The 22,677-nt window shown below is 41.7% G+C and overlaps 1 protein-coding gene and 1 long non-coding RNA gene across 2 annotated transcripts; one reads left to right on the forward strand and one right to left on the reverse strand.

The window, feature by feature from the left end:
* Positions 1–885: 885 nt before the first annotated feature.
* Positions 886–21,094, reverse strand: LOC111073067. Its single transcript, XR_002607665.2, has 3 exons — positions 20,456–21,094; positions 14,439–14,792; positions 886–1,515 (listed from the first exon to the last, which is right to left on the reverse strand). It is a non-coding gene; the product is annotated as an uncharacterized LOC111073067 (long non-coding RNA).
* LOC111072927 lies at positions 15,057–16,160 on the forward strand. Its single transcript, XM_022365048.2, has 3 exons — positions 15,057–15,555; positions 15,616–15,783; positions 15,847–16,160. Exons 1-3 carry the CDS (start codon positions 15,331–15,333, stop codon positions 15,994–15,996), a joined length of 543 nt encoding a protein of 180 aa, XP_022220740.2. The 5' UTR covers positions 15,057–15,330; the 3' UTR covers positions 15,997–16,160.
* Positions 21,095–22,677: the final 1,583 nt, after the last annotated feature.

Below are 22,677 nucleotides of genomic sequence, written 5' to 3' on the forward strand. Positions count from 1 at the left end.
GAACATAAAGAAAAAAAAACAACTGGAAACCAGAAGCAGAAAGAAAACAGAAGAATGGAATTGTTCCATTTATTTAAAGAACAGTGTCAATAATATGTAAGAAAATCAAAAGAAAACATTTTAGCATTCATCTGAGGAAGGAGAGATAATGGTTAACATAACGGTACAGATAAAGATAAAGCTAATGCTAAATAAAAGTAATGTTGTGTAATTCAGATTAAATACGAGTAAAACAAAACAAAACAAAAACTGCATAAAACATAAACACAAAACACATAATAATATAAATTTAATGAGAAAAAAAATGTGCGATTTAAAATTATTATTTATATGAGGATGAACTTATAAAGAATAGAAATATAGCAAGTAAATTTTATTAAATTAAAATTTATATATATAAAACCAACAACAACAAAACATCAAACAAAACCCATGCGAATTTTTATGAGTTTTTCTTTAAGACGTTCTGGCCTTGATTATCTTCGGATCACTCGTCGCATGTGGATCATGTTGGAGATGTTCCACCATGGTCCTATACTGAAACCATTTTCAGATTAACAAACTATGGCTAAAGTCAGAATGGCACCACGTTGGAACATTCTCATAGGGTGCACTGAATTAGGGTTCAGTTCTCTAATGCTTTGTTGGATTTTCACATTGTGCGATTTTATATATTAGCTCTACAGTTGCTGGAGGAGTTAGTTATGATGCGTAAAGATTTTTAGGTACTTGGGTGATAATGAAGTTGCATTCGCAGTGGACATGGCAGTGCGTTTCTCCGTGCAACACCCTGGACAGGGCTGGACAAACCTCCGTTGCGTGAACCAACCAAAAAAAGGAAAACAAATTTAAATATTTGATAAATATATTGATAAAATAAATAAATTGTGTAAGACCATAAACAATTCCTGGCCCTGGGTTTCGTACCGCTCCCATCTCTAATGCTATGTTACTGTTACATCGTTGAATTCGCCGCCATACAGCATTTGGTTTTTGTTTGAGTCCGTTGGCTTCCAGAAAAATACGCGATTATGCTGCTTAACGTTGTAATGGCTTGTCGCGGCGGCAGTGAAGATAGTGGCTGTGAATGGTCAAAGGCAATATTTTGGCTACACAACCAGCTAACCACACTGCCAAAGCGCATAGCCAATTGAATTTTCTGGATTTGATTTTTGGGTAAAACTGATTTTCAAATTTCGTTCATTTGGAATTGTTGGTGGATTAATTCGGTAGAGCATTCAAACTGAACAGGGGGGGGTAGGGTATATAAAAAACATTTACATGAACACACTGATAAACACCGAAAAACTCTTTCCTCTCACCCGCTGCGGTGCGGTGCGGTTCGGTGCGAAGCTTTTCGGTACGCCATCTTTTGGCTGGTGTTGGGTAGCTGCTTGCGTTGAACGGTGGTGGGCATGGGGGTTGGTTGTCGTTTCGGGGGATTTCCCTCTATGCTGCTTTTTATGCTACGTTGCGTGTTCTTTGGGTTTCGGTCGAAAGCTCTTGCTGTGTTCGCTGTAAAATATGCAATATTAGCTTTTAGTTATCGAGCCGTTAAATAAGGATTATGTTTGGAATACTATGGGGAGGCATTGTTAAACTATTTGCCTGCCCTGCCATGCTCTGATTTATGCTCCCATCCAATTTAGCTTGCGGCAGCTTTGGTCCGTATACGTATATTTATTAGGTTGATTGCCACATGCCACAAGACCTGCTTAAAAGTGCGGTTATTATGTTAATTAAGGCTAGCTGCTCCCATTAGAGTCGGAGTATTCAAGGTCATCGAAAGCTTGACTAAGCGTCATAGTTCAAAGCAGTTGCAGATGAAGGCCTTATAATATATGGAGCTAAATCTGTAGATGGATTGACTTGACTGTTGCTTGCTCGCTAAATGCAAAACTTCCCCTTAAGTAAAATAAAACCACAAAGTATGTACGAGTATATATGTATTTGTATATAATAAACAAGCTCTTCATGGAAGATAATTCGTTTTTATTTTATTTCATTTATTTATTGAATTGAAAATCTCTTACAAATATAATGCGTATCTCTTACAGTAACTTAATTATTTCTAGTTTTTAATTAATATAAATCAGTTTTGAGAAATTGTATCACACTATCACAAAAATTGCATATTTCATTTTGTTATTCGCATTTTCTTGTATTCGGGAAGATTTTACGTTCTGGAATGTCGTACCAGATAGTGCATTTACAGGCTTCAGAATGTTTCAGTGCAAATGCACTCCTGACACGCAACCCAAAACATTCAAAGGATGCTTTGCTATGTTCAGTTAATCGTTTATCGTTGTCGCATATATATATATCGGTTTATCGTTAAATTGGTTTGTTTTAAACTGAAACAGAATACAAAATGTATGTGGAGCCCGTCGCGGTCGCGACATCGCGTTTTCAGAGGCAGTTTCATTGAGCATGGGCGTGGGCGTGGGCGTGGCAGCGACTCTGGCAGTCAGTGGATTTTCCTGCGGCTGTTACTGGATTTGGCAGAACAAAATCAAAAACAAAAATGGAAGAAGGGAAACGAGGGAACAGAAAACGTCATACAAAGAATAACATCCATAACTAAACCAAACTCAAACTGAAACTGAAACTCATGCGGAATAAAGCTGAACATGTGGGGGCAACGAGAAGGTGCAATGAACCAGCAGCGATTGCTGTGCTGTGCGATCAGCTCCCACCCCTCTAAAATGGAATCCATGTCAGCCAGCCCCCTCAAAAATGAGTGATAAGCCGCAATCGCAGGTGCCAAGGTGCGGAGCCGATAATGATTACAAACTAAGGCCCCAGTGCTGATGGTGCTGATGGTGATGGAGGTGTTGGTGCTGAAAGTGGGTCGATGCGGATCGCTGATTGGCGATCCCCCGATCGGTTATACAAGTCATTTGTATGTCACAAAATGTCGTTTGTTCTGGCATCAGTTTGCACTGAGCATGTTCGGCCCGGCCCATCAGTCACCGGTAAAATCCATGCGGAAATTAACAAATTAAAACCTGAATGGGGCTTCCCACATCGTACCTCGTACCGCTTGCCTGCCCAGGAGATAAGATAGGAGAGACGATTATAAACTGAAATAAAGTGCAGACACCGTACCAATGAGGGGAATTGAAAGGGTAATTCCCAGTCGGTATGTGGGGGACTCCCCACAGTAAGTTTGATGAGGGTGACCATTTATTCACCCTGCCCATCCGAACAGTTCCAAATGTTATTTGGAGCAAAGATTCGTTTTGTATTCTGCCAAACGCAGCCTTCGATCTCGACTTGCATGGCTGCTTTTTACTCGACTCGGGGTGTGGCAAAATAAATCCAAAACGAGGCCAAACATTGAGTAGGCATTGGGCTCAAATTAACGAAAAAAGAAAAAGTAGACAACAAAAAAAAAACCCAAAAAGAAACGGCAAAAAGTAGAAAAAGAAAAGCAGCAAATTAAAGAAACAAAATCCATATTTTTGGACCCGGTAAAGTAACAGCACTTTCGCAATTAAAAACCCCTGTTGAAACCATGTTTGTTGCAACACGCTGCGCTGCGTATACGTGATGCGTCATCTGTGGTACGAGTACGAGAATTTGGACTAAGCTTTGTCGTACGAAAGAGTGCCATATAGCGTGGAAAGACTGACAGCCAATAAAAAAGTTGCTGCTTATAAAATTCATAATACTACGAGTATGTGTAAGCCATTTAGTTTTTAATCGCGTGCCAGGCCAGCAAACAGAGTGCGAGATTCTCTCCGGGTCTGTGTCTGGGTCTGGGTGTGTGTGTGTGTGTGTGTGTGTGTGTGTTGTGTTCTAATTTCGAAAGAACAAGAGCTCGGTCAATTAAATAAATTATTGTTCATTACTGTCGCTGTGTGAGTGCTGTGTGTGTGTGGTGTGTGCGTGTGTGAGTGCTGTGCTGTGTGAGTGCTTAGCTGTATCGATAAATGAAAAGCTAGCTCATGAGCTTATAAAGCGTTAAATAAATAAAGCAACAAAATGCGGTTCCATGTGCTTGTCCAATTGTTGGTTGGGTTGGTTTGGTTTGGTTTGGTTTCTATGTGCGTTAAATGGGCTACATGCTCGACCTGCCGACAGTGCCACGAAAATTTCTAAAATGCCCCAAAACATCAGTACGCCACTTCTATCCTACCCCTACCCTTACCCCTATCCTACGCTTTTTTGCTGCTCTTTATGGCGCACTTAGTGGCTCAGTTATAATTTCATTAGGCAAATGCTGAGCATTTTTCATTAGCACTTTATGAACCCAACCCGTGCCGCATCTCCCCCTTCTGTATGTGTCGACCAACACGTTTACTTCCACTATCTGGGTCATCAAAGCAGCCACTGCCAACGAAGTTTCGGAGAAGTGTTGTCGTCACCGGAAGTGGCCCAAAGCGCTACTTAAATAAATTACAGTTTGACTTGGCCAAAAAAATATTTGCCAATTGCAAATGCGAATGCAAAACAAGACACAGACACTGGTATGACACTGGGGGGCAATGAGAAACAGAATATTCCCGTTCGAAGTTGAGATGCCCTTTCTGCCGTATTCCTCTCTAATTTAATACATAAACTCTCCAACAATATACAACACATACACTCAATGAAAAGTATTCATTAGAAAGAATGTGTTTCCCCCTGCCTTCGTTTTTAAACAAGTTGGTAGGTCGCATGATCAGCTCGAGCGAGTCACCAACACGCACGCGGACTCTGGCACTTATTATCTGCTAAGCAGACACACAGACACAGACACATACCCACTGAAATATACAATATATATTTATACATATGTATATATCTGTATATATGTAGCAATATGTAGGTAGACTCGTAGAAGCTAACGAACGCGCGCGAACACGCAACAGTCTGAGGAACGCGCAAAAAGTACAGCGAAGAAAAGCATATCGCATGGAGAACGTTGCGTATACGTAATACCAAAAGTGGAATGTTTGCTATTCCGTGCTTTATCTGCAGACGCAGACGGGGGAAACAACAACAACGACCAGACATGAATACAGGCAGACAGACGGGACAGCGGACAACTGACTGGCAAAATATTTCACTTCCCCAAAATTTTATGAATGATTTTTCGGTTATTTCAAGTGAGCAGGGCTCGCTTAGCAACAGTCGCAGTTACAGCGATATTGAAGTGTGCTCGCGATTAGCTCAAAAAAAAGAAATTCCATGTATTCCAAATGTGTTCTGGCAGCATTTACGTGCTTTGCCTTTGCCCCAGCGTCATTTATAAATACAAACAATTGACGCAACTAACCAATGACGACTGATGTGGAAGCATAAGGCGTTTGGTTTTTTGTTTTGTTTTTTATGGGGATTTTGTCTAAAATTAAGCACAACAACAAAACTGAGTCACGCGCCAAAGGCGTGATAGATAATGAGTATATGTATATTTGAATGACCGAAAGATCAACTGGGGATTGCGTTAGAGACCAAAGAGAATGGATTGGCGATAGAGAGAAATGTCAGAGACCAACGAAAGGCGGTGGAAATTAAGCTGAATGTGTGTGTTTCGAAGGGTGGGTCGTATCCATTGATCCTAACTCCGCCCTGACACATTTAAATCTTTAATGTTCTGACTAACTTTCCCCTCATGCAGTTTAAAGAACTTTTGTTTGGCCAAGAACAACAAAAGTGACTTCGACTAGGACTATACTCGCATAAACTCATCGACAAAACCTGATACCAAAGAGTGTTAGTGTCGCTGTGTGTGTGTGTGTCTGTCCGTGTATCTGTGAAGATTTGTTGGCAGGCTCAGGTTGACCCAAATCGGTAAAGGCCTCAAGCAAAGTCTATCCGTATCGTGTCGTTTCTGCCTTCTCGGTGATGTAATAAGTGGCAAAGCGAAGTGACACACAAGTGTGCATTCAATGTGCCACAGAAAAGAAGGGTAGAGGGGTGGGGGGGTGGGAGAGAATGGGTCAGAGGTGGGACAATAGATGAGTTATGCAGTTGGCCATAAATTTGTCAGTTGAGTGCATTTTGGCCATATTTATAGAGCACTTCCCGACTTGCTTTTACGGGGCAGCAAACTAATAAATGTCTGCTCTCTGGCAAGTACATACATATACAATATATATAGATATAGATATAGATGGGATGCTCTTGTTCTTTGCACTTTGCATGGCAACATTTCACTTTTCATTTTAGCCTGCAGCACTGCCACCACCCAACCACCCCAACCACCCCGCTCTTTCATCCCTTTTGCAAATGTGCATTGGAATATTGGCCCAGTGCCAAAATGAATCTTTATTTTTGGCTCCTTGGCTAAGCTCGCGAACTGCAGCCAGGCAGGCTATGGCTATGGCTATGGCTGTGTCTATGGGCTGTATGCGATAGATACTTATAGTTGTACACTCTTGGGCCATGCCAAAGTTATCTAGGTTGGCTATACTAGATACATATATATACAGCGCATAACTGACGGCCGCCTGCGTCGGCTGCCCCGACTTAAAATCAATAGCCAGGCAGCGCGGCGCGGCGGCACGGCGGCACGAAGCGGCCCCGTGAAGCCCACATCCAGCTGTAATTATAGGAGGTGCCAAAAACACACATTTCAAACTAATCAAACGGCCGCCAAGGATGAAACACGGAATGAGGCTGGGTACGAGATTCACTACCCACTGGGAAACTGGGTCATAACACTGACCCACTTCCTTCTTTACATAACTGCTTGCTGGCTGTGCTGTGCTGTGAAGGACGAAGGGAAGTCGCGTTGCAGGCGGTCGAGATTGACCTCCATTTGGAATAGTTTTGCAGGCTGCTGCAACGCAACGGAATCTCCTCCTCACATATGACCTTGCGGCCCGGGCTGAAGGTCGCCATTTGGCAGCCACAAAAACAGCAAAAACGTTTCGAAACGAAACAACAATTTTAAAAAGACATCTAAAGAGCGTGTACGTATATTTCAACACTTTGAAACTTTCCTATGCTGGGGATACGATTCGAATCTTCTAAAACACGTGATTCATTCAAAAACAAAAAAAAAACAAACAAAAGCAAACGCAAAAGCTAAAGAAATGCTAGACAGGCTTATCAGCCACAGCAGAAAATACTCAGCTCGTCTGGTACATTTCAGAGATTATTTAAGCATCTTCTTTAGAATCCAAATAGACGCTGACTAACATACGCACGATTATACATATATGTACATATGTACATTGTCTATGCATACGTAAATCGCTAATACATATAGCTAACGATCCATCACTAAATGACGCCGGCACTGATGTCATAACGATATCTGCTCATGACAGTCGTCGAGGTGTTTTGCGTTTGCGTCTGGCGCTGCCCGAATGCTGATATCAGTTAAAGTTCAAATTCCAAATGCAAATTTATCGGAGAACATTTTCGGTAGACTGGCCAAATGTTTCTGAATATATCAAATATATATGTACACATAAGTTTTGTGTTCTATATACCTATATAAAATAATTTAAACAAAAAGATCCCACCACAAAGTCCAGCGGCATAGCTATCAACATTTGATATGCTAAATATATTTTTGTGAAATGTTTTGTTGGCTTTTTGTTTGGAAAACTTTTATGGGAAGAACTTTTGGGGGGGGGTCTGTGGATGCTTGTGGAGATTTCTCTAGCTTGTATAACTTTTTTTCTATAGCTTTTGTAGCTTGAAGTTGAAGGCCTTAAACTGGTTTTTGCGACTCGCGAAATATATGCAACTTGTGCCTCAAATCAATCAGCGAGCGGTCTACCATTTGGGGGGCATGAATCATTAAATATTTGTAAGATATTTCTGCACATTTGAATTATTTAGGGCAATATCTGAATCATGAGAGTATGCATTGAAATACATTTATGTCTAAAACATTTTCCGTGGCTATGACAATTTTTGTTTGCTGCTCCGACTGTGTTTTCTGTGTCAAATGCATTTTTCAGTCATCCACCCCCGCACTCGCACTGGCAATCGTATAAATATACACATATCTAAGTGAGTGTTTTCCTCTCTACATGCTGTACATTTTACATATATGTACATATGTATGAAAAACCAACAAAAATCGACCTCATGGCAGAGGCATTGCAGTCATTTCATCACCCACACACAAACACACCAACACCCACACGGTTGCAGTTTTCCCAGTGTGTGTGGGGGTGTGGGGGGGGCCTTATATAAAATTCTGTGGCTGCTCTGTTCTGTTCTATTCTATTCTGTTCGTTATTTTTACACGAAAATATTGCAATTGGCTGTTACCTCTACACATGTTTGTATTGTATTGTATCTATGTGTTATATATATGTATGTTTTTTGTTTGTATTGCAAAAACCGTGCAAGGTCAAGTGATTACGTATGTGTGTCTGTAAGTGTGTGTGCATTGTTTTTGTTGCTGTGAATCTCTCAAATTGCAAGTGCTCGTCTCTCTCTCTCGCGCTCTGTCTTTTATACTATAGTTGTTATTTTATAGCTTGTTGTTTTTATTTTTTGTGTAGCTATTTGTGCCTTTCATCTGGTGCCGCCGCCGCCGCCTGCCAAAGCTGTGTTTTAATTGCGCCAAGACTTTGTTTCACCTGGGAAATTAAAACCGATTTTTGTGTGCAATTAACTTCACTCTAGCGTCTCGTCTCTCCCTCGCTCTCTGGCTCTAGTGACCCTGTCTCCGTTTCTGTGTAACCCCTTTCTCTGTCAGCCCATTGCCTGACATTGTTTGACCACAATGTTGCCTGCATCTTATATAAGATACGTAATACGTATACGAAAAAGAAGAACAGCCAGAAATTTGGGTTACAAGCAAGTGCAGAAAAACTAAATTTAAAACATTCAGCCAACGAGCGAGAGGGCAACACTCCACACGACTGCAGCGAATGAAAGAGAGGGAGGGAAGAGGCCCGCACAGTGGCCGTTGATTGTTTTAAACAAATTGCCAGGCCAGACGCCAAAACACCACTATAGTGTGTGGGGGGTTTGAGCTATTTATGTGTGCGTGAACGTATCTGTAGCTGTCTCTGTATCTGACTGAGTGTGTGGGTCGGTTCAGTAAAATTGTTCACATTGCATTGGCATTGTTTCGTGCTGTGGCAATTACAGGGTGTCTCTCTAACAACAGTGTTGTTGTTGCTGTTGTTGCTGTTGCCAGTGCAATTGCATAATGCCCAGGGAAGTGCTACAACAAATTATAATGCAATTGCAGAGCAGATGTGCCGTGCCGTGCCGGGCCGTGCTGTGGCGTTCCGAACTGAACTGAACTGAACTGAGCTGAAATGATGTTACGTATACGAAAAGCCAAATGTTGCTGCTGCTGGTTTATGCAATCCCATGCAATCGCAACCAAGGGAAACAAACACACAAAGAAAACACTTGCGGGTAAAACTCAAAAGAAAGAAAACTGTGGATAGACTGTGGGAGAAAACCAAAAACAGCTGTGGAGCGACGGCTGTATCTGCTGACACTGCCTCCAAATCCGTGCTCGAATCCGCCAAATCAGCAACGAAATCCACAACTGACTGTCGATGCCTCCTGTCCTCCACACCGTCCACACCTGCCGTTGGACACCTGCCTCAGTTGGCCGCCTCCTGCCCGTGTGGCCGACTCGATGGGGAAATGAACACTGACGCTGGCCGGGAGCAGGCCAGCAGCCGACAGCGGCCGCAGCCAGCGGCAGGCCCCACATCGTCAGCGTCAGCGACAGCGACAGCGCCAGCGTCGACTGCAGCAGCAGCAGCCACAGCCGCAGCAGCAGCAAAGACTGCAGCGTTATTTTGGCATTTCGTTGCAAAGGAAAACTGTTACAATTTTAGGCCGATTTTCTTTTTAGCCCGAACGTTGCAGCGCAACGCGATGCGATGCGACGCGACGCGACGCGAACCGACAATGCTTTCCGTTTTGATGGCCACGCGGACGTGAATGAAAGAAACTTGCAGCGCTTTTTGAGACCGTGTGTGACGGTGTGTGTGTGTGCATGTGTGTGAGTGGGGTTTGTGCATGTGGGTGTGTGTGTGTGGCAGACCAAAGACGCTCTAAGGTGAAATATACTAAATGCAGGGCAGAATGTATTTCTGTACGGTCTGCTCTCGCTGCAACGCCTGCAAATGCAGCAGCTGCCACAACAGCAACACACACACAAACACACAGACACATTGAGACGCCAACACATGGACACGCACACGCACACGCACACTTGTCGGCAAACTTTTCATTTCGTTTCGCGTTTCGAAAAACTAAAAAAGTCAAACTACTTGGTCTAATGCTGAAGCTCAACTGTCAGCTGCTCGATTCCGTTCGAAAGCTAACACTCGGCATTCGTTCCCTACGAAGCGACACGACACGGAAAGATACAGAGAGAGGGAGAGCGAGAGAGAGAGAGGAGAGAGCGTGCTTTTGTGGTAAAGCTTTTGTCAAGCAGCTGCTGTTGTTCTCTTTTTATCTAGCGCTCTCGCACAAGCTCCGAAATGAGCCTGCATCTCCCTCACACCTACGAGTATCTCTCATGGCAGTTGCAGCTTGCATTGGGGCGTTAATGTTCAAGGTCTCTCGGTTTGTATGTATTTCTCTCTGTGTGTCAGTGTGTGTGTGTGGGTTTCTCTCTCCCTCTCTCTCTCTGTCACAGTTTTTATTTTTTCCAAGAGAGCCCACCCAATTATGCGAAATTATCGATCAAATTTTGCTCTAAGGTCAACCTTAAATTGAAAATTCAGTTTTCCACCGCGATTATTTTGTTTGAGGCCAGACGCCAACAGCTGGTATCGCAATTGTTAATCTTGTCATGCATGGCCCGAAGCCTTTCGTGGGGCGATTAGTTTGCCTTGCCCCCTCCCCCTGCCCCTTCCATGTTACTACTATTATTTCGATACTAATTTAATCTGACACATTTGTGTGTTAAATGATTTAAAGCGAGAGCTGAGACCGATCAAATTACAGAACAATTGAGAAGATTTTTTAAATTGCAGAATTTTGTTTGTGGTTGCAAAAGTTATCTAATGCTGTAATTGGAATTAAAGAAATTTTCCACTTAAGTATACATAAATAGTAGTTTAACTTTGTTTATTTTAGTAATTAAGGGAGAGCCCCTTTGCTCTACGATTGTTCATAGATAAATAAAAAGTGTGGTTGGAAATTGTTTCTGAATATTTCCCATTGTAAGGGTATAAAATAAATACATATAATATTTGTCTAACAGTTTCAATCCCCTAACCACAAATGAATAAATAAAATGTGCACCTTTTGTTCTTCCCTAAGTTATTGATTCTATCTTTAACCCACCATCAACTTGCTGTTGTCTCACGTTTCTAAGAATAGCGTCTAGCTTTAAACCCAAGTTAACTGTTAGCTGGAACTTGATTCCTATTTCATGCGATTGCGTAAGTTATAGTTTTTTTTAATTTTTTTTTTATTGAATTTGATGGCATTTCATCATAGACTTGTCATGAGGTCATCAGGTTGGACAGCCAAGAAAACTGCGTCGAATACAATGCACACAAGCTGATGGGAATGGCATGGTGATAATTGCTTGATTTTTCCATCTCACTTTATTGCATTGACAAAACCCAGCGATTGCATAACGTGCAAAAGAAAATGCACACAATATATGTATGCATACTCGTACGTACCTACTATTAGATGTAGAGAGGCGGGGACAAAGAAGAAACGTGTTCGAGCAGAAAATCAATTTCGTTTTCCTTGACCTCATGCGGCCCAGAGTCCGCCAGTCCCCAGTCCCCAGTGCGCCAAGAAGCACATCCAAAAAAGCACCAACCAGAGGTTCGAAAAGAGACAGAGCGATGGGGGCAGCTACTGGGAGAGTGTCGACAAAGGATAATTGACGGTCATTTGAAATGCAAAGTGACAAAAGTGGCTGCAACAAATGTCGAAATAATGTCAACAGCAGCATGCCTTTGCCTTTGCAGTTGCAGAACCCACTCGTAGATGGCCAATTCACACCGTGGCACCCACAGCAAACCCCTCAATCCGAACATTGTCAGTGAGCCAAAAAGGCAAAGCGAAACGAAAATAGAAAATGCCAAACCAAATGGTTTTCATTTTGCAGCAGTTGCAGCCATGCCACGCGATTGGGAGAAAACCGAAGCAGCGAAAAAAAAAAAAAGAAAAACAGCGGGGGGCAGGGAAAGAAGAGAGATAGAAATAAATATAAATAACAAACCAAATCAATTTGCAGCATGAAAATCTTTTTAATTGTTTCTGCCAGAGATTTCGCTGCTTTGAAAATTTCACTCATTACTACGGACGGGTTGCTTTTGGTGTGTGTGGCATAATTAATGTTTTCAGGCGTTTTCAGAGCGTTGCGTTGCATGCACCCACCCCCCGCCCTGATGGATGGATGAGCGCTGCTAGGTGTGTGTGTGTGTGTGGAGAAGGTGTGTGGGAAAAGCAGTAAAATCAAATCAAATCGTAGGAAAAAATGTAAATCAAATTCGAAACGAAATACTATAAATGGGCAACAAGAAGATGCTGAATAGAATCATATGCAATTTTTGTTTTCTCACTGATTATTTTCTTAAACGATGCTTAAACTCTTAAGATTATTTTACTCAAATTCCAATTTATCGTTGTTTTTTTTTTCACCCTTCTTTGGTTTTCTTTTTTTTAAGGGGCGGGGTTTAAATGAATCGAACTGAAGCTTATGGCTAAGGAAATTTCATTTTAGTATGGCAAAATCAAAGTTCGTAACTAAATGTTGTATCCAAACAAAGTAAAACAAATGAAAACTGTTGATAAATTGGACTTGCGAAACAAAATACTATTTTAAAATAGAATCAACGAAATATTCAACTCTGTCATGACTCACCCTGTAAGTTGTTCCTGTTGTTGTTGTTGCCGTTGTTGCTGTTGTTGTTCTTTCTGATGTTGCATTGTTGCAGAACGGCCACTGGGTATACCACCAGCTGTGTTCACTTGCTTGCACCATATTCAAAGCGAGCACAGGGTGGTATCCCAGCGGCAGTTGCACATAGAAGATACGAGACGGTAGAGAGCTTTCGTTTCAGCTAAAAGCTTAGCGCGGACACAAACATTTATCGCTCTGCTCTCGATGTGGTTGCAGTCCATGATGTTTCATGTTCTGTAGGGGAGTCACTTCCTATATGTATGTACTATGCATATGTGCATATCATACAGACGCAATTGCAATGAGGCACAACTAAGTAACTCTTGAATTTCACAATTTCAAGCGGATCTAATTCATCTGTAAATCCATATTTCACAACCTTTTGAAACTAAAACTTAGGGCTTTGAGCACAGTTAAAGAATGCTGTAATTAATTCTGTATCTAATCGGTATACACCGATTGAATTTTGTTTTATATTATTATTATATTTTGGCTATTTTCTGTGGACTTATTGCCATCGGTTTGATCACTGTCCCAACCACTGTCCGATTCCGACCTATTCCATGCGCTCTCGGCTCCAACAGCTGCCAGCCGACTTGTGGGTTGTTTTATATACTCCTAATAATACATACATATGTGTATGCATGCAGATATGTATGTATGTGTTTTAGCTGCCTACGCAGTTTGCTGCACGGGCGTGGAAAGGTCAAGGTTCAGAATAGCAAACAATCCAGGAAATATGGAAGTGTTGCATACATATTCCAAAAGAGAGACTGCAAGGGTCTCTCTCTCTTTCTGTCTCTTTCTAAGTGTGCGTGTTTAAGGAGAGTGAGTATTCGTTCTGCTTGTGTGTGTGTGGGTGACTTTTCCTGTAAAACTCAGCTGCTAAATAATTCAATTTTAATTGCCATATGCTTGCCACCAAAACGTGCGTCACACGGATTTTATGTTCACACACTCCCCACAGCTCCTACACACACAAATACAGGCGCCAGCAGCGGGGGGGTGGCATGGCATTGTTTGTGGTGTTTATTTTCGGGCTTCGCTAATCAATTTTCCACACCTGATTCAGGTATTTAGGCGACGCGCCTTTAAAATGAACTTGGACACGGTCACACTCACTCGAACAAAGGGCGCACTGGCCGCATACTTAATCTCGGAACTGTGGCTGACCTCATCGGAGGCCTGACTGTCACTGAATGGAAATGCCCGTTCCCGTGCGCCAGCAAGGAAGCCACTCGGCCAGCATCCGGAAGCTGCAGCCAGCCTGTGAAATGTGGGCGTATGGGTGCGGGTCGTGGGCGTGGGCTCGCACAGGTGTACTGGTCCCCTGACGTTGGATCCCGAAAATATGCAACAGTATTCGACAGAGTCGGGGTGGCAGTGGCAGCAGTTGGAGGCCAAGAGCAGCAGAAAGCAAACAGTTGGCTGCCGTCGACAGCGATGCCGATGCCGACGTCGACGCTGTCAGCAGCAGAGCAGCACGGTGTCGTTAAGTCGCCCACGCAAAAGCTGTGCAGAGAAAAAGCTCTGGCCAACTCTCTCGCTCTTACTTCCCGCTCAGCTGGTGCTTTGCTTTCATTTGTTTTTGTTTTACTTAATCAATTGCATTCACATACATACATACACATACCTGTTTTGCTCTCTCACTCTCTTGGTTTGCCGGTTTTCAAGTTCAAGTTTCTCAGAGAGTGCGCATGTCTGCGCCATATTTGTTTGTCCACTTGCTCTCTCTTTCTTTCTCTCTCTCTCTCTCTCTCTCTCTTTCGCACGCTGCAGTGTGGTGCACTTCGATTGTTTTACCGTCGCTTGCTTTTTGCTGTCGTCATGCAAAAATCAACAAAATTGTTGGCGCGTCCCGCATGCGGGAATGGTGATTGAGCCTGGCCGCTGGTTTGGTTTGGTTGAGTTCGGATCAGCCTCTGTCTCCGCTCAGCTGCACTGAACTGTCGCTAATTAAATTTCCATGCTGACGCAGTGCCCCGCACTAAAAATAAATAAAGGGATTTTTGTTGAAAATTCCATCGATTAAATGGCAACATCAAAAGCAGGCAAACATTATCGATTGCCAGAAGCTGGCTATACATATATACAAAAAAAATCTTTTTAATTTTCCATTTTGTTCTCATACTTTGTATGGGGGCGTAAATTTGAGCACACACTAACAACCTTTCTTTAAACCTTTTACAAAATAATACAAATAAATATGAAAAATAAAATTGGCAGAAAATTTGGTAAATTATTGTCTTACTGTCAAGATTTTGAGCACTAAAGGTACTGAATAGCGAATACGAGAGGTGGTACGCTCGAGAGTCGAGCTGTCACATTTAAGTTAAATAATTTAACTAAAATCTGATTGCAATGAATTTTAATGCATCAGTAAATATTGCCAAACCAAATTATTTAGCTACCATTTTTATTAATGAGTGTTCCGCATTGATGGTGATTACTTCTACTCTAAAATCAATTAAATGTAACTATGAAAACTATAAACTGGAAAACAGTCCACAAATAGATCTAGAAGTATGAGTACATCACCAAAAGTACTCGCGAGAGTTGGAATAGTTTTAGTTATAATCCTTTTTGTCCAAAGTACACACGGCCTGTTCAAGGCGACCAACATCAAGTGCAAATGCTACGATAAAGCATTTTGTGACTTTACACAATGCGAATTGAAGGTAGTTGGACGTGGCCTGGTGGCCATCAATATATACGTTAAGATCCATCAACTGCCGGTGAAGAAAGTGCTCGTGAGTGATTCGATAGATGAATCAAGAAATAAACTTTGATTGAACTTCCCCCACTTCTAGGTAAATGCAAGCCTCTATCGAAGATTTAATGGCTATCGGCCGTTTCTTTACAATATTACCGTGGACTTTTGTGAGTTCTTCAGACATTCGAAACGCTATCCCTGGTTTGACATAGCTTACAAACAAATTTCTAGTTACTCCAATCTAAATCATAGCTGTCCCTACAATGTGAGTACCCAAGTGCAATGAATAACCCAAAATAATTGAGCCTGTATTTATTTTTGCCTGCAGCATGATGTTATTGTATCGAATTTCGTACTGAATGATGCCATGCTGGAGAAGACTCCATTCCCCACCGGATCTTACATGCTTCAGCTGACTGTCGGTAGTCCCGTGTGGCGTGGCATAACCCAAGTTATGGTCGATATTGTAGAGGTCTAGTTGGCGATTTAATTTTAAATAAATTAATTGTTTATTGTTTGAGGGCAATTATATTAAATGGAATTAATTTTTTGTTATTAATTTGTATATCCTTTATAAATGACTCCTCCCTTCTTGAATTATCTCTCTGGCGTATTAAAGCGAATCACCGTAGCCTAGTGAATAAATCAGCGGGAAAAATTGCATTTCATTTGCTAGTATTTTTTTGCATGAAATTCACCCGCTCTCAAGGTCTTATCGAGTGCATTGCATTGCACACGGCCGTCGTTCGGGTCGTTGAGACTGACTGGTGCAACGAACTCGGAACTAGTATGAAATATGCGGGGGCAATGAGTTAAATGTGTTATGGGGCAATAAAACATGGCTCGCATTTGGCAGTGGAAAATTTCTAGCAGTGCATAAAATATATAAATATACATACATAAATACATACAGAAGATGCATGCACAAATATAGCCATAGTAGAACTGAATTTATGATTTTACTGAATTAAAAATAGGGAATTAATTAAATAGTACATGTGTGCCATCGATTTTCGGTATTATTATTTGGCTTAGTAGAGGGAGGGCATTTTTATGGCTTTTTCTGTATTTGTACAAATACATATGTACATATGTGGTGGTGTACTGTCGTATGTGTCTGTGAGCGAAAGATAATAAAACTGAAAGGCTAAACAAAACGCATAGAGCAATAAGTGCGAATAAGTGTGGCAAAGCGTGTGGTGCAAAAACGTTTTTGTTGCTGCCTTTTGCGCTTTTATCAGCCTACCAGAGCGAGATAGCCATATCAGAGAGGTCTTTCGGTTTTTTTTGTGCAATGTTTGCCCGGCTTCCCCTCCTCCACTGCTTTTATTTGATGTTTGGCGTGGTCTCGTTTTGTTTTTTTTTTTTGTTGCTTTTGGCTTTGGCTTTGCCTCTGCTTTTGCTTCCTCTTTGTTTGACGGCGACTCGGCTGTTTCTGCTCCTCTGCTCTCACAACGAATCGAAATAAAACGTGTGGCCGTCTCGCTCTCGCACAGAAACGTGCCAAACTGGTTTCCACACCACACCACAGACACACACACACATGCAGGTACAGCACAGCACTATGGCAACTACGTATGAACATCTAGCTCTATCTCTCTCTCTCTCTGCCTCATTTGCTAGAGGCTGGCCGGTCTGTATGTACAACTAGTATCTTAACCTTGAACTTGAAACACATATACACAGACGCAGAAGCACACACAAGCATACAAACACACAACACACACGCAGATACAGCAAAGAGCGCACGACGGCGACACACTGAAGCACGCGATGCTAACGCCGTCGCCGACGCTGACTGCGACAGAGCGAAAGCGCTTTTATTTATGCCTTGTCTGTTTGCCTCTATGTGTGTGTTTGTGTGAGTTTCGCTTTCTATCTCCCTCTCTCGATACCCTCGATACTTTTACTGACATTTTGGGAAGTGCAGCTTACGCCATGCATACGTAATACAACGAACACCTGGGCCGAGACATCAGCTTCCTCTAACCTTATTTAGACTGCCACACAGCCATCCCATACACACACACACACCCAAACAGCAGGATGACGACACTCTCGGCAATTAAAGCGCTAGCCATGAAGATGATTTTTCCTAATCCAACCCATTTTCCCCGCTGCCGTAATGAGTATTCTCTTGGATTGTGTGGGGGGCTTCTGTGGAGATGGGGCGAATCTTACGTAAACGAATTTCAAAATCAAAATTCCCAACAGGAGTCGAGCTCCGATAAATTTAGATTGGAATGCCAGACGATGCCTTGCAGATCCAAAGATCCATTTCGAAGGGGCTTGGTAAGTTTGTAATACCCTCTTGAAAGGGTATATCTTATTGTTTTTATTATCGGAAGGAACCCTGCGGTCTGCCAAGTATGGCTAAGAGTCTGGCAAAAAGCTTGATTGAGTGCAATCACATTGCAATATTTTGTGGGAGTGAATTGTAGTCTACAATTTCACAAAACTGTTTACCGCATTCTACTGATCGTGTGTCCGCAGATAAACTGAGCAACAAATGCATTTAAATATATGCACAGATTCGCTATGTTCATTAGTCATTTACTTCTGTGTGTGAGCATGAATATTGCGGCTTTGATCTTCTCTCGGACACGTGAGGCAATGGCAACTCAACGGGCTGACTGACTGGTCGTATAATTCTAAAGTTGACAAAACGTTGGAACGGTTCTATGAATAAACAAACATTCATATGCATAAATGAATGAATTACTCATAACCAGACGATAGATACATAGACCGACAGATAGATGAATGCAATGATTGATATAATCAAAGATTGAAGGTCTCTTAAAACTCAAAAACTCATAAAGAATTTTTAAATAAAATTTAATTATATGCAATTGCTATTAATGGATTCATTGTTATCATATATAAACTGACATTTCTTTTTAATGACATTAGGCCAAAGTGTCGCTCCTAATAATTGCACTGAAAATTGTAATTCTCCCTTTAGCAGAGCGTCTAATAAACAAGTTGAAAAACAGTCAAACTTAATGGCAACACACACACACTCATACACATCATTCGATTTTCTCACAAAGTTCCTGAGAATCATAAATCCCTTTTTGCCAAAATCCGGAACTGTTTTTTAAGCTCATTTTCGCATTTGTTTTGTTTGTTTCGTTTGGGCTTTGCAAATAATTTGTTTCTCTTTCTTTTTTTCTTAATTCGTGTTGTTTATGTTATAAATAAATTTTGATATTTCTGCAAATTCCGGGGGCAAAAAAAAAACACAAAAGATTGGGAGAAAATTGCTCGAGCCATATTGTGGGGGGAGTGTATGGGTGTTTCTGTGTGGTGTGGAGAGAGCTTCCGCATGAGTGTGTGTGTGTGTGTGTTTGCCAACTTTGCTCTTCGCAATTGTTGACTGTATTTTCCGCAATCAAAACAAAATGTATCGTGATGTTAGAGCCGCGGGAATGGGAATGAGAACGGGAACGGGAACGAAACGGGCCTCTTGATGACGCCGTCGAAAAAATGTTAACTACGACGCAATTTCGTTTACTCACATTTCTCTCAGTTACTCTCTGGTTTGGTTTCGTTGCTGCTTTTATGTCTGCTTTTTTTTTTCATTGTCAAACACTTTGTTTTTAGTTAACTAAGGGTTCAGGATATTGATGCGTCACAGGAAAACACGAAACGCGACGCGTAGTATTTATTGTATTATTGCCGAGGGTCGTGGGGTTTGTGGGCCTTGCGATCGGTTGAAGGAGCTGCCGCTGCAATGTCTGTCTGTCAGGCCGCATGGAAAGTTCTCGCGTTGTTGCGGCCTTCCTCTGCTGCCAGCTCTGTCGCTACCAGCGCCGGCAGAGTTTCTATCTTCTAGTTTGGCTTTTGAGCGCCGCTCGCTCTCTCTCTCTCACTGTCTCTCTTTTTGACGCTGCTTCAGTTTCGTCAAGTTTTTTAATTTTTCCTGTTCCTGATTCTTTGATTTTGTGCTGCCCCTGCTGTGTCCCGCTGTTCCTGTTGCTGTTTCGCTTTTGCTTGCCACCTTTTGGGGCACACCACGCTTTTGCCCTACTGCCCCACACACCGACGTTGCCTACACTACAACCACATGACGACGGCCTTCAATTGGCTCTTCTGCTCTCTTTTTCTCTCTGGTTTGCTCTCCTTTACCCTATCACTCTCTCTCTCTCTCTGTATCGCTGTTGCTTCCACGCTACCATTCCTTCATTCATTATTCTCCACGTTCTTTTTTTCCCTCATACGTTGCACATTTGTTTTCAGCTCTTTTTCTTGACGAAATTAAGTTCTCTCCTCTCCTTTGCAAACTTTTATCTTTGCCTCTACGTGTGGGTGTGGGTGTGTGTTTGTGTGATGACTTTTGCTTTTCGCGAATTCCTGATTTTGTTGCGACGCTTTTCTAGCCGACACAAAACAAAATTTCACAAAACATCTGAGATCCTTATCCCCTGAACGCGCAGATCCTGATACTTTTTGTATGGGAATTGGTTTTACAATATCACTGTTAAAGTCCAATCTCTCTATTAGATGTCTCAGAGAAATTATATGATTTTTTGCTTATTGTGCACACTAGCACGAACATTTACTTAAGGGTATTTTTTACAAATTCATACGTTTCCTTTTCCCACGTTTCATCTGTAGACCAAACCAGACTAAAACTCAACCCATTGACTGAGAAAACGAAGACGCAGAAAAGCCTTCCACTTTCCCAGTCACGTGTGTGTTTTGATATATGTATTTCTGAGTGAGCTCACATGTATTCGTCATATGTATATTGTACATACATATATTATGATAATATCGCCTGTTTTAGTCTGCGTTCAGAACAATAAGAATTCCAGTGAAGGGAATCCCAAAAACCAACTTTAATTTCCAGTGCATTTATGGTTATAATAATGGGGTTTTAAAGTTCTACAGTTGCTGGTGATAAAAATCTGTATGTATGTATCTAAGCTTACCGTTGATCAGCAGATGCAAAGTAATTACCCTCCATTCCATTCCACTTTGATGATGCAATTTTTAGCTTTTCCATTTCATTTTCACTGACATTTACCTTTTTTGTGTGCAAGTATTTCGTATCTTTGTTATTGTTGTTTCTCTTGTTTTATATAAGCAGAACTCACATGTTTTGGGTCACGGCACGTAAGGCAACATTGTTGGAATTTTTTTTTGTGAAATTAATTTACATTTGTATTTTCTTCCGCAAAAACACATATAAATGCACTTCTAATTACGTTGATTTCCGAACAGGACTTGAACAAGTCGAGGTACAAACATTTTTAGTTTAAAAATATTCTTAATTGATTTTTTTTGTACATGCATATTTGACAGGCACTTCTCATGTTATTATTGGTTAATTAATTATTCCTCAATTATTTTTTTGTATTGTTATTATTTGGCCAATTTTGGCAAATTCAATTCCCCTGTTGATGTCATTTGCGTGTCCAATTGATAGCAAACAAATGAGGAATTGTTTGGTTTGGGTTTCTTTTTGTTTTTTTGTTTTTACTTATTGTTAGAATTCTTCTGATGGGGTTGGTTGGTGTTGGTTGGGCTGCTGGGGAATGGAGCGTTGTTCGCAGCTCGCTTGTCGGACTTTCAATGCCAACGCGCAGCCCAGCAGAAAGTGGCAAAGCTGTCGTGGTGCCGCTGCTGCTGCCTGTAGCCGAGCTGAAAGCTCTACGAAACGAAAACAGAGATGAAACGAACAAGTGTGTGTTGGTTGCCATACTGCAGGCGGGAAAGAGAGGAAGAAAGATGAATAGAGCGAGATGGGGCTAGAAAGGAGCACGGCGCGTCCCACTGCCAAAATCCAATAACAAAATAAAGACAGAAGTCGCAAAAAAAAGAGAAAGAGAAGCTGAGCTCAAGTTCAAGGATGTTATGTAATGGAGAAAAGCGAATGGCAAGTGAAGTAGGTGAGAGGTGAGAGGGAGCGAGTGAGAGTGCAGTGAGTGTGGGCGAGAGCGAGGAGGGAGGCCGGGTCTTTCTCGCTCTCTTCGCTCGTATGACCTATACCAATGTAGAATGATCTCCCCTCTCGCACTCTTGCATTCTTCTCTCTTTCTTTCCCTTTGCTGACATGATGTACTTGCAATTTAAGTTGTGCAGTCTACCCTGATGGCGCCTTAGTTACTGCCCCTATACAGTGGATACTCGATAAGCAAGGAAATAACAGGGTAACCCTTAAGCATGGCTACAAAGTATTTAAACTGCAGATTTTCAGATATTTTACCATTTTCAATATGATTATAGCGCGATCCTAAAGCTATGGTCATTCTGGATATCATATTCGATCGTTTACTGTACCCCGTATCCTGCAAGCGAAAAATAATAAATTCTAAACGATCAGCACTTGGATTTCACCAGCAATATCATTAGAGGGAACTGTTCCTGTATTTACTTTCTTTTTTGTGTCCTGAAAATGTTTTTTTTAAAACGTGTATCTTTAATGGAGTGACTACTGTATATGCACTTTCTGTGTGGTGTGTATCTGTTGGGCATGGGGATGGGGCTCGTATTGGGTTCGTATTCGTGTGCTGGGACTGGGACTGGGATTGGGACTGGGCCTGGGGGCAGCGAATTGTATATAATTAGCGCACTTATTGACTAACTGCCGTTTGCAACACATAACAACAATCATTACGTAGCTTACTTGCTGACTTAGTGCACATAGTATACAGATATTACAGAGACTTATGTACATACTGTGTACATATGTACATATATACATATGTATGCATGTATGTATATGTCATGCGATTTCGATTGACTAATGTGCGTGTGCTGCAATTTTCGACTGACTGATACACTGTCAGACCCTTTCCAGTCGCTATCTCTGTATCACCTTTTTTTTTTATAGTGAAACAATTTCTGCGTTGTGGCTGTTTGTTTTTCGATTTTAATTTCTTAATTGAATTTGTTTGGGGGCGCAAGTATGTACATATATGGCGAGAGAGAGAGAGAGAGCGCACAGTCCGCCATGTTTGTTTAATTGTTTAATTTAATTAAATGCCTTGACTGCAGCGTTTGCATGCCTTTGCATATTGTAGATACACACATTCATATGTATGTACATATGTACATCACCAGATACACATACGCATGTGTGTGTGTTTGTGTGTGTGTTCTATATCTTGGCTCGGCTATATGCAACAGATGTTATTGCATGCCGTGTGCT

Source organism: Drosophila obscura, unplaced genomic scaffold, assembly GCF_018151105.1.
Source record: "Drosophila obscura isolate BZ-5 IFL unplaced genomic scaffold, ASM1815110v1 contig_150, whole genome shotgun sequence".
Taxonomy (NCBI): domain Eukaryota; kingdom Metazoa; phylum Arthropoda; class Insecta; order Diptera; family Drosophilidae; genus Drosophila; species Drosophila obscura.